The sequence below is a fragment of the Poecile atricapillus genome, chromosome 21 (assembly GCF_030490865.1).
Source record: "Poecile atricapillus isolate bPoeAtr1 chromosome 21, bPoeAtr1.hap1, whole genome shotgun sequence".
In the NCBI taxonomy this organism is placed as follows: domain Eukaryota; kingdom Metazoa; phylum Chordata; class Aves; order Passeriformes; family Paridae; genus Poecile; species Poecile atricapillus.
The window spans coordinates 7,305,757-7,318,999 of NC_081269.1; the positions used below are offsets into that span (position 1 = coordinate 7,305,757).

Genomic DNA, 13,243 nt, shown 5'->3' on the forward strand with positions numbered 1-13,243 from the left:
CAGCATTCTCCTCACCCTCTGGCTCTTAGAGCGTTCTGTGCAGGCTGTACTGGGGAATTCAAAGTGCCCACAAGAGGGTGAGGGACTCTCATTTTCCTTACCAGAAAAAAAAGAAAAGAAAAAGAAAAGCCAAATCCCAAATTCTGCCGGCCTCTGGAAGCAGCAAAGCCAGACTGATGGGACCCCCCTGTGTGGGGATGGGGGAGTGGCAGCAGACCGGCGCCTTTCCTCCCCATTAATCACGGCACAAGTTCTCCAAAGCTCGCAGGGTTAAATGAAACAGCACGGGATGGTGCACAGGCAGTGTGACCACAATCATACAGATCCCTCCCAGAGTGTGGTCCTTACATCTTGTGGGCTATTATTTAAAAACATCCTTTATTTATCTCCCAACTTGGGAATGGTTACTGCCAGAAAGATGCCCCAGATTGAGATGCATCACTATCCTAGAATGAAAAAAAATCACGTAAAGCAGAGTAAATTATCAACTCCATGAACTGCACTGTCGTTCCCTCTAGTTTCAAAAAAATAACCAAAGTAAATCCTCAGAAAAGTTTTTAATATTAAACGTGGGGTTTGCATAATAGGTAGGGCAGTATTTGATGGCGCTATGTCAGCTGAAAAAGAACCTAATGAGTTACAAGAGAAGCCGCTGCAACTTAAAAGGCTCCAATTTGATTGTTAATGTTCTAGTAATGGCCCAGGACACTGGAATTTCTGCTCACACAAGGAGCTCAGTGCAAAGGACAGTTACAGAAAAAACACTTGTACTTCAAGTTTCATTTCTCCTACTTCGAGATTATAAAAGAAAAAAGAGCCTTCTACTATGTTTGAAATAATTTCTGCTATATTCATCCCTTCTTTCTCCTAAAAGCTTCTGAACAGACTTAGCACTAAACCCTCCAAAAGCTGGGGTTTATTTTAATTCCAGTTCACATTCCTGCAACCGAGAAAGGGAAAGTCCAATATTCCCCCTCCCCAGCACGCTCTGCCTTTTGCTCCAGTCTCGGGCCTTGGGGCTGCTGTAAATCTCTCCCTGCAGCAACATTTTCTGAAGGGCTGCGGTGACACCCTGCAGGTGAACACAGCCCCTTCCCGCAGGGATATCTGCTGGGATATCTCCCTCTACCACACATTCTTCCTGCTCCTATTCACTGCATCCTTCCCCTTGTCTGCACCTCCCCTCTTCCTTCCGTGCCTCCAGCCTACCAAGTAAAATAGGGCTTGACAACCACACAATAAATTTTTTAAAGTGAATGCTTTAGGGATATTTCTTCCTCTGAATATTTATTCCGGCTTTTATAAAGGAATTTATCCAATTATTAATTCAACGTGAAAAACTAGAGAAAAAAGTATCTGATCAGACAAGCCCAACTTCAAGCCACGTATTCAGGTAACAGAACCATTTTCAGTTATTTTGACATGGGTTTCAAAACAGAAGGATGAAGTGAATGAGTTCTAAAGATGGGAACTGGCCAGGACTTTGTGCTCCATCTGAAAATAGCAGTGCAACACTGACAGTGCTGCCCGACCAGCATCCCAAACTGCCCATTGTGCTGTGGCTCGGAATTCCAGCCCCATGGGGAGGGAGGCTGAAGTGATTATGAGCTGCTTGGACATTCCTCAGCACTGGACTGCCAAGGCTGGAGCAGCATTCCGGGAAATTCAGGATATTCTGGAGAATGAAACGGCAGCAGCTCTGTCCCTCTGAGAACTCTGCTCAAATCTCCCCTCTGCAGTTGGGACTTTAAACTGTTCCTCTCATTCCCACTCAGCACCCCTTGCAGATTTGCTGAACTGTTTGGGGAGAGTCACTACTAAATTTCTACAGTCTGTAATTTTTTACTGTACTGACTTTGCTTCCAGATTTTCCTGGTTGTGCAACTCCTTCTTTTTACCTGTTTTAAACACGCAGGTGATGCATCAAGGATTTTGGCTTCAGATGGGATCCACTCACCAGCTAAATCACTGCCTGCAGCCACAGGGGTTTATGGCTTTTCACTCTTTCAAGTATTAACTATGCTCAATTTTCTGCTTAATTTTATCAGATTTTCAAGTGTGTTTAGAAAGACACCCGACTGCTGCGTTTGAGGAGTGTCTGTGCCACTTCTGTGTCCGTAAGCAAGTTCATTTTGTTTCCTTTCCCCCGAGAGTACTCACTGTAATATTGTTTTCCTTTCCCTCTAAGGTTGAGAAAAGGCACGTTCTGAATATTCATTTCCCTTGTACAGTCTGGGGCAGAAAAACCATAAACTTATTCATTTTATGGGTCTGTCCTTTTTTTTTTTATTCTAACATATTTTATTGGGAAAGGGGTGACAGTTCTGACATGTATTATTAACAAATGAGGAACTGCCTAAACTTTTTCACACTGCAATGATATCAAACATTTCTCAAAAATGGTCTGTGCTGTTCAGCCTCGATGTACCACAAACTCAGGGTTTACTATAACCTGATCTTGCTCTTTAGACAGTTTTGCCAAACAATTAACCATTATCTCAGACAAGAGCACTCTAAATATTAACTTTTTGGAACTCTTTTTAGTAGTCTACTTTGGGATGTGCTTAAACACAGCCCCTCGGAGTGAATCTCTTTTCCCTCACCTCTCTTTATTATCCCCTAAATTTACATTCACCCAGCTCTCCCTACAGGCAGAAAAGCCTGGGGGTACACCTAGGTTGAAATTTTAGCACATCATGAGACATCTGGGTCTGTAGAAACTTTATTATACAGACTTCCTTACCAAGGCTGGCATTAACCTTTCTGCTAAACATTATATTTTCCCAAAAAATCCAAACATGTCACAGGATGTACATAAACACAACAACTTCATGCACATTTATCACCTCCAACATAAGCAGCAGATAATTTTTCTGGGGAAAAATGCCCCTAACCAAATCCAAAATCAAACCTGTTTTGTATCACCTTTAACCTCAGGACATTGATCAAATACACTTTAAATGGAATTTTCTCGTAGCCCAAACAGCAGTGCAAGTCTGGAGAGGGCCATGAGTTGTAAATAATCAAAAGGCAAAGGCTTATAAATGGCTGATTATTTGCAAGCACTGCAAATAATTTTCATTTCTGCCTTTAGAAGTAATTCCCTCACACTTATTTAATGCTTTACTGATCGTTTGTTCAAAAAGAACTTTGTGTTTCCTCAGCCAAAGCATTCCTTGGAAAAAGAACACCCTATGCAGGGCAGTTGGAATTTGCAAGGCTGAGCTGGGGTTGTGTGTAGGCTAAAATCCTACATGTAGTGATAGGTGTGTGGAAAACTCCTTTGGAAGGAGCCTGCTCCTCCTTCAAACCCCTTTCTGAGACACAATCCCCCTGGCTGGGTGTGCAATTTATGACGGCAAGGAGCAAGGGAAAGATAAAATTTCCACTTCAGCCATCTTTCACTGTTATTGCTTTTGATTGTTTTGACAGGGCGCATTAAAAAAAACCATCTTATTTTTACCTTCTCTGGTTTTTGTTATAGTTCCCTTCGATAGCAGGTCCTCTGAGCTAAAACCCACATCACACACATTATATAGCACCACATCTGATCACAGCACAGACCCGGGAAGAGTCTCCAATAAAACCACACACACATCCCCTTTTACACCCCGAGAGTCGTTTTGTTTCCTGATGAGAAAATTCCCATAAGGAGAAACAAAACCCATTTCTGGCTGAGCCCTGGAAGGCAGCACAGCCCCTCCAAACCAAGAGCAAACAGTTTTCATTAACCTTCCCTTGCTCTCAAATGTACATATGCTGAAAAAACTCTGTGTTTTTTCCTGTTCTGCAGACTGAACCCAACTGGGTTTAATTGTGTCACATCCAGAGAGCAGAGTTTGTGTTTAAAGGCAGAATTTTCTTTGCCTGCAGAGGAGCAATACTGAGACAAAATACTGAGCAAATCCACCGTGGCACTGGGCTGTAACTGCAGTGATCCATTGCAGAAAGAACACTCTATTTAACCACTTCATCCAGACACTGACACCTGGCATTCACTTGGTCTCCACATTTTAACTTTTACTTGAAAATTACACTCAAGTGTTGTTTTAAAAAAATAAAGTAGTGAACACAGTTCCTTTTGAAACAAAAATATTGAGCATTCTTAATGCTTACTATTGTTCCTTTAAAGATTATGGGGGGAAAAAAAAAATTTTGAATATACTATTTCTGCAAGGCAACACCATTCCTCCAAACACACAACAAGGCTCTAATTTCACTTAAGTGCTTGCAAGATTAAGACCCTAAAAGCCAAGAGTGTTAACATAATACACTCATTTTATAAAACTGGAGACAAAGGAATCTTGAACAGATGGAAAAAGGCTTCCTCAAAACACAGACCCAACCTCACTTTACTTCAAAATAATTATATTCATATTATTTTTAAAGGTAAGTTGTGACAACCTTGTTGATTAGTGCAATTCATGTGGCAGCATTCACTTTTCCCTAGCTCTGTACTGCATACTGAAAATAAGGCAATTAAATGAGAAAATTAATTCCATTAATTAAAAATGTTCAGTCTCAAGCAAGACAGAACTGAATGAGAAGTATAGCTGTATAAATGTACATAAACCAAAATGTTTTCCTTGACATGTGCTTTCCTTTAGGAAGGATAAATTTTGCAGCACAAAGTAATGATAATGCTATTTTAACAGCATCATAAAGCTGGAGAGAGATATATAAAAGGTCTGTTTTATCTTTTAAAGAAAAACCCCCTGATGTACATAGGAAAATTTACAAGTAAAATACCACCCCTTGCCACAAATTCCTTACTGGTGAGCCTCAGTGAAAACTCTGGTCAGGTCAGGAAAGAAAATCATTAAACTTTGCTGAATCCATAAAGCACTGTAGCTGGAGTTTCAATACAGATCATTTTATAGTAAAATTAAAATAGAAGCCCTTTTTAATTATATAAAGTGTGCACATTATTACTGAGGAGAGAAATACACGCTTTCCTCAAGAACCATAAAATTGGCTGCTGGGAATTAGACTTCAGCTGCAATTATTATATGGTCCTATAAAGGATATTGAAAGTCTGATAAAATTGCACCCTTGTCATGTAACAGCGATGCTTAATGCTAAATAACCACTCTGCAGCATTCCAGGCATAGCTTCCCCCAAACATCATCGCTCCCTTCTCACACCAAAAAGAAAACACAGCAGCATTGGGGAGCTAAAAGTGTACCTAAATATTTGAAATACCAAACGAACAGGTCAAAAGATATGTAAAGCCACAAGGAGGCAAAGCAAGACATGTGATAAATGAAAACTGATGGCTGTTTATAAAGGAGGGCTCTCCATGGACACCCAGCCAACCTCCATGGACACTGCCCAAGGTAGCAGAATACACAGGATGAGAGGGGGGAAAAAAGAGCCATGCAATGAAGCAGAGTGACAAAGACCAGTGCCACACATTCCTAATGGCTGCTTTCCTTCTCCTTGCAGTGTGTGTTGTAAACTGTGAGTATTTGTTATGCCTGCACACAGCTACACTAGAGCTGGACTTCTGGAGAACCTGGAATTTACTTTTACCTCAGACCACCAGGTAAGAGCATGGGCCTAAAACCTGGAGGTGTTGCTCATCCCACAGACTCCACTGTGCTCCCAACTCAGCCAAGCTGAAGTTTTTATGTGTTTTAAGAATATCAAAGAAATATTTCTGTGACGGGTGACATAAGGCACGCGCAGGGGATGGAGGGGCAAGAGAGGCTGTGGGGTGTGGGAGCAGGGCTGTAAATTTTGCTCCTGAAATTGAAAGGAAAGAGAAAATTCTTTCTCCTACAAAGAAGTCCTGACAAAGTCCTTCACCATTTCAACTGTATGGGTGGGATATAAATCCTACCTTATCCTCAAGGCTTGGTCTGATCTGCTGCTCAGATCCCAGCACCTGTGATCGTGCCAGGCTTCAGAAAGAAGCCTGTGCACAAGAGCACACGAAGGATCCCACCCAGCTCTTGTTTGACACCACTTCTCAGTCGTGAAAAAAGCCAGACTGTTCCAACTCAAACCTACTCAGCTCCCAAATTATGGCAGGAAACTGCAGCGAGCGTTAGTGCGGAGATGGAGGGGCTGCAGTGCCTCTCCCCAGCGCTCACTGCTGGACTCCCAGGCTGCAGAGATGTTGGGAATGTTCTCATGGAGAAGTTTCTTTCCAAGCCAGAGCTGTGGGTGCCCATCCCAGGCCCACACTGCTCGTGCCAGGCAAACTGCCCGTGATGGTCGGGACCCTCTCCGAGTTATCCACTCCTCCCATGGCATGAGCAGGTGGCCAAAGGGAAATGTTCTGTTCAGCAGAATGTTACTGACACTCTGAGCAGGAAATAAGAGAAGGAAAACTCACAGACCACAGATGACTAACCTAAAAACATTTCCAAGGTAAATTGTGGCCCAGGAAGAGCGTGGTGAGTTCCTGCAACCCTACAGAGGGACTGGCCACTGGGCACTGCTCAGATATGAATGGGAAAGCATAAAAATATATATTTGTTAGCTCAGACTGAGCATCTGAAAACACTTACCTTTCAACCAGCTAATCATTAAACTAAAACATAAAAAATTTAATTTTTATTTGAAGCATGAATGAAATGTGTTCCCCTTAAATGGTAAAACCAGTAAAGGCCAGGGTATTCTGAAGCCCTAAAGGTATTTAAAAGTATTAATTACACCTCAAAGGCCCTCTTGAGGTATTTGGAATATTATATATATACGTGATGTTTTATAAAACCATAAAATGACACACACAGTCATGTACCAAAAACTCAGTCAGGTCAAGATGTGGCAGTGGAGACTTGGGCTCCTCACTCCCTGTGATATGGATGTAAAAAGAAAAATCTGTTCAGGCAGTTATTTATTTTCCACTGGGAAAAAAATACAAACAAACAACAACAACAAAAAAAAGCCCAAAACCAACTCCCAAAATGTAAAAAGAAATGAACTGAAACCAAATGCCAAACAAAGAAAGTTTGGATGCCAAACAAAAGGGAAGTTGAAAACACATACAATAAAGGCCTCTGAATAAAATTTATGATCACACTTACACTGCACAGAACTGAAATTTGGTAGTGATTTACTTTTCAGTAAGGCTTTTTCTTTTGTTTTTTTTGGAAGGCATGAAAAGTTTTCTCTATCCTTTGAAAGTACAAATATTGCTGTTTCTTGGTGAAGCTCTGAGATGCATTTTTTTTGCTTAAAGTTGTCTGAACCCTCTAACAAAACAAAATACTAAGGATCACACAGTATCATAATAATATAAATTGATTCATACAAACATTAACATGTAGATGCACTGAGAAGTCCTGAAATGTGCCACAGTTAGAGTTCTCTCCATTAGAAACAATACAGGAGTCTATCAGTTCCAGAACAAAATCATCGCTCATATTTACCTTATTAAAGGTAGGAAAAATGCCCAGTAGCATTCACACAAACATGAACCATTAGTTTCTCAGAATAAGGGAATAATTTGCTTACCTGGAACATCAATTAATCTCTTATAAACATTCAAGAAGGCTGCCTCTGCTTCTTTGCTTCGTTTACCCAATGCATCAATCTAAAAGGGGAGATGAGAGAAGAAGCTTTAAGACTTGTTCCAATACACCTCTCACACTCAGAATTATAAATATAAATTAATAATATCACGTGAAACTAGTAAGTACATAGAAAGGGAACCCAGGTCTCCTGTGTACAGCTCCTATAGAAGCAGTCTTAAAAGATTGTTCCTGCTACATTTGTACTGAATATAATTTAAAATCCATTTTTCAGCCCAATAACAAGCATCAATATTTTTATGAACACTCCTGCCTGTTGTGATTCCTAACTTTAAATCTTTATATAAAGCCTGGTATTTGTCAGGCAGACTCTCTCCTCAACAACTGTTTTCCTTTACCACTTACTAAAATCTAACACAGCAAATAGAATCACAGCCACTTCTGATGTCCCACTCTGCCTTTATTGTGGTAAATAGATTTTTCTATTATTTCCAATGAGCATGTGAGGAGATGAAAAGATGGACTTGTTGAGTGCCCTGTGATACTTAACACTAAATAACTGTGAATCTTCTACATGCAAAGAAGTTTTCTAATACAGCTCAGGCACAGTCTGCACTCCTGAGCTTCCCTGACCAGCTTCTCCTTGTGTTCTGTAACACACACAATACTCATCTAAGAATTTATTTTTATTATTTTATTATTTTTCCTCTCTGTCTGTATTTTCATCTAAAACTCCATTTTACAAGGAAAGGCAGCTTAACGGCTCCAGGAATAAAATGTTTATTCCACAGCAACTTTTTTTTTTGTAAACATGTATTTTCCTATTGTGCTAGAAACCAGAGGATTTACTATTGCTTCATATTGACAATAAACAACCAAACTGACTCAGGATCAGATCCAGTGAATTAATACTCCAAAGCAGAGGGACAGAAAGGGAAACAGGAAAGCCTGACACAGCTCTGTGGCAGCTTACCCAAATCAGGAAACCAAAGGCATGGAGATTATCGTTCCCATATTTTAATAAAAGGCAAGGAAGGATCTGAAGAACTGCGGATACAAAGGCCTGATATCAATTCTTCTGTGTATTTGAAAGGCAGTGAATATTATGGAACCATTTAAAGGTGCGGACGTCACCGCGGCCTAAAAAAAGGAAGGCCCTGTCTGAAAAACGTCCTTGAATTCTTTCTCTACATTATTGATTCAGTAGATAAGGCAGAAACAATGGCCAGAGTTTACTGTATCTGTATTTCAGGAAAGTATCTGATATTTTATTCTGCAGGAGGGGGATTTGCAGCACTGGGAAGCGTGTGACCAAGCCAGCGCTCGGGCTTGGGAAGCGCCGGGTGCCCGAGAGAGGAAGAGGAGAGGAGATAAAGCAGGAGGGTGCTGCAGGGTCAGCCCTGGTGCCACGTGTGTTTATTCTGTCCTGAAATGCCTCTGTGAAGAGAAGGGAAAGGTTTGGGAAGGGAGAGGAGGGCAATCCTACAGAGTGGATGATGAAATAATGTAGGGAGCCGGCGTTGGAGCACAGCAGGGCTGGTGTGGATCAGCCTCATGGCTGGTCAGGAACTTGTCGTGATCATTGCGGGCAGGATTAAGGCCACAAAACCAAAGGACAAGAACAATTGTGGAAATCACACAGAGGCACAATGCTCAAGGAAAGGCTTGGAGGGGAGGAGGGGTCAAGGAGGGAAATAAGGACACGGCCAGAGTCCACACAGCATTTGGCAGCAGCAGCAAGGAAATCTTGGGAGATACTGCGAGAGGCTGGGAAGAGACAAGTTCTGGCAACACAATACAAGGTTGTGTTTAAAGAAATAAACCAAGTTCCTATTTTGCTTACAGCCCCCCAGGATCTGGATTAATTTATGGAGGTGAGTGGAGGTGTGGTGTAACTGACACCTGTTTGCAGCTTATCAAAGGGTATTGGAAACGTGATAAATGAGCATCAGAAATGCTGGAGGATGTGGAGAGCAGATACAAATTCTCAAGAAGAGTTGGCCATGCTGGTCTTTCAGAGTTTACCAAGAAAAAACCACGGAAAGGCACTGGAATCTCCCAAGGCATCTAATGTGCCACAGAGCAAGGGATTGATGGCTGTGAATAACCCACTTAATAATCCGAATTGGAGCAATCACAGATGGACTGATGCTCATTAGGGAAAGGGAACAGAAGCGATTTGGAGAGAACATTTTCACACGAGGAGTACTTGAAATGAGCCTGTGGAACGAAGTGCCAAAGGCAGGGAGGCCCCAGGATGTGTAAATCCATGCTGGGGAGTGTCAGGCACTGCTCAGGGATGGGGTGAGAAGGAAGGGGCACCACCAGGGACACTCGTGCAGTTGAGCTGTTTCATGGGTGCACAGAGACTCTCTGAAGGCCAAACCACACCATATGTTACACTTCTGGACTTCAATGTTCCCACATAAAATTTTCTCTCGCTGCTGCTCGGTAGAGAGCAGCCAAATTTAAATTACTATTATTAAATACAATTAGCATTACAGCACTGATTCTGTACTGTATTTTGAAAAATTCATTTGCCCCTTTTATGAAAAGCAAAGCACTTAAAATGCTTCCATTTCTGGGAAATAACAGGATGGATTTGTTTTCCTATTACAGTTTTTCCACATTTTAATAAAGAGCATTTGTACTTTTATTCTCTCTAAGTATTATAGAAGGTATGGTTTATTTGCTCCTTACCAGTTATAGAGTGATGGAAATATAAACCAGATTTGAAACAACATCTTGCAAGGAGATCAGAGACTTTCCAAAGGAAGCAGTTTGTAAATCACAGGTATTTTACACCTTTTTTCGCCTTCAAATTCAAAACCAGAATTCCAAACAATCCCACTAGGCAGAAATATGGGTTTATGTTTTAGTTGTTAAAAAAAATAAATCAACCTGTCTGGTTTAAAGTTCTACTAAAAATGAGCAGTGCAACTATTTTATATCTTAAAATAAAATTCAGAAAAAGCACTGTGACAACTTTAACTGGAATAAAAAAATAATTAAGCATGCCAGCACCCAGGTGCTTAAGGAAATAAAGAAATACAGGAGGAAAAAGACATCAAAAATAGCAAATTATAAATGAAGTCCAGAGAGAGAGGAAACAGAGGACTGAAATGACATGGAAACATTTGGAAGTTCACTGAAAATTTTTCAAATCAAAGTAAAATTGGTTCAGGAGCCAACAAGGCTGAGCTGCAATCAGCTCACATTAAACCGTTGAACTACATTATAAAACTCTTGCTAAACATTTTTATTTGACTCTAAAAACTTCAGGGACCCTGAGAGAAGTCAACTTATAATTACACTCGCGTTGTCTTGACACGAGCTTAGCTCCAAATCTTAATTTATCTAAACCAGGCCCCATTATGTCTTCTCTGAGCAGAAAGAAACAACAGTGACCTCTGTATTCCCCACCACCCCCATAAACATATGTTCACTTTTAAGTTTTGGCATTCCTATTTGTCTTGATAATACCACTGGCGCTGCAGTGAGATAACAGAACTGAGGAATCCTCCCTGCTCAGCACAGCCTTCATCTCACTCTTCATCCCTAAAACATCTCCAGAGGAGGAGGAGCCGTGGCCAGACACTGTGCTGAGACCAGTCCTCCCTTTATCCACCTTGTTTTTCCAGGTCAAGTGCTCTCCTGAGCTGATGCTCAGGGTACCAAGGTCACCCCAGAGGCTGAGTGTCCCCCCTTGTCCTCCACAATCGTCTCCTTCAGACCTGCCCATGGAGATCTCCGTGGTTTGATCCCACTCTCCCTTGTTGTCTGACACTGCTGGCTTGCTCCCCCAAAAACATGGACAGTCTAGCTCAGGAGCACTTGGTCCCAGTCTAATACCCACTGCACCTGCCTGAAATCAAAATATCATCAAAGAAATCCATGGATTTATCTCCACATTTACGTAAGCACCACAAATCTGACACCTAGGCCAGGGAAGGTGCTGAACCTAGATTTATCTGAATGTTGCCTCTTTCAGCCATGTCCAGCCAAGTTCTGAAGGATAAAAGCAAAGTCTGTGGCTTTAGTTTGGAATCTGACAGTTTTTATGCAGTAGGAGATTTCAGCATTAATTCAAGTCTGATGTTTACTGCCCTGTAATCTTCTGAGCACGGGTCTGCAGGGCTGGGATGCTCTGGGCTGTATGAATGTGGTATGGCCCCAAGGACTGCAGTCACACTGAAGGATGCACATCTCTGCTCCTGAATTTAGGACCAGGATGATGAAGCTCTCTGCAAGGAAGATGGACTGCCAGATGCCAGCACATCCTGCACTGACACTTGAATTCTCTCAACTGAGGGATATCAGCACATTAACACATCTCTGAGCACGGGACTGGCACATGTGCTGCTCATCTTAGATCCACTCAGATCATCAGCAGAGCAGAAGATTGGGATGCTGCACTCAGCATCCCAAAGACAGCTCCTTTGTGAGGGGTTCCCAGTGCTGTGTCTGTCTGGCATTACCAAAGCACTGGTGATTTGTTCTCAGTACCACAAACACAAGTGTTCACACAACTGTGCTAAATAGGAACTTCACAGTCCCAGCTCTTCCACTTATCCTCACAGTTCTCCAATTTAGCTCTCTCTTGTTAACCACCTTAACATGTCCTTTACTGCCCTGCACACGATCTGGAACTAATTTATCAAGTAAAAATAAATCATTTAAAATAGAAGTTATTTTTCTATTCTGATTTTTAATAAATGGATGCCTTAAGGAGACACCCATCCCTTTTCCCTTACACATCTTCTGTCGTATTGTTTTGCATCACGAAATTTTTCCATTTGTCTTCAATTACTACAAGTTACCAAGACACCATTAAGAACTGGAAGAACCATATGAAACGAAGGGAAAAGCACGAGAACAACTCATTAAAGCACCACTCTCTTAAGCCATGCTGTATTCTTAAATAACTGCCTTGGAATCAAATGGTGGCTATGGCAGGATTATTAATGCATCAGTTTTGCTTTGAAGCCTTTACAATACAGTTGGCTTGATTTCCCTTTCTTAATACCAAGAGATATTAATAAATAAATTATTAAAAATAACATTGTAATTTACAAATTAATAAAAATTTATTCAGCATCCCTGTTAATTTATTTTGCCACTGACAAAAGAAAAAGTAAAAAAATATTATTTTTAGCTTTGTTGCAATTAAAACAGTTTTGAAGCAAAATGATAAAGAAATTATTTCTGTGCAGTTGCTTAAGGCATATGGCGTGGACTTTAGCTGGGCTATAAATTCTTTAACAGAATTAAGGACTTCAGAGTGGATCCAATACCAATCTGTTTAACAAAGCTGCTTTTGGATCTCGACATAGGTACCAGGAAAGAGCCTGGGAAGGGCACGCCTGCATCACCAACTTGTTGGTTTAACCTCAAGTTAAGCAGAGAGCTTTAGGAAGGACTCAAACCCCTCAACTTTTCAATTCTCTTCCCTCCACTGTGAAACAGCTGCAACTTTGAACCCTTAAAACCTCCTCTTCCTTTCATGCCCAGATAAATCCTGATTTTCCCAGACAAACAACGCTGCCATCCCCTGAGGAATGTTCTCACAGGACAACTTCTTGCTGCTTTTCCAATCTTTGATCTTCCTTCCCAGTAAAACAGCCCAGCCCAACATGTGCCTGCAGATATTGACAGCAGAGCCACAGCTCTGATTAAATCCTGTTTGCCACCCTGCCTTCGGATCAGCGGCCGTGCTGTCCCTGCTGGACCTTTCCTGGAGCCTTGGATAACCCACCTGCCTC

At 41.4% G+C, this 13,243-nt stretch overlaps 1 protein-coding gene across 7 annotated transcripts in view; it reads right to left on the reverse strand.

Moving 5' to 3' along the window:
- The window catches only part of CUX1 (cut like homeobox 1), a 266,570-nt gene that overhangs the window by 140,437 nt on the left and 112,890 nt on the right, over positions 1-13,243 (reverse strand). For all 7 annotated transcript variants that reach the window (XM_058854097.1, XM_058854098.1, XM_058854094.1 and 4 more), the window contains exon 4: positions 7,465-7,543. In XM_058854097.1, coding sequence (XP_058710080.1) covers positions 7,465-7,543 — 79 coding nt within the window. The remainder of the gene's footprint in view (positions 1-7,464; positions 7,544-13,243) is intronic.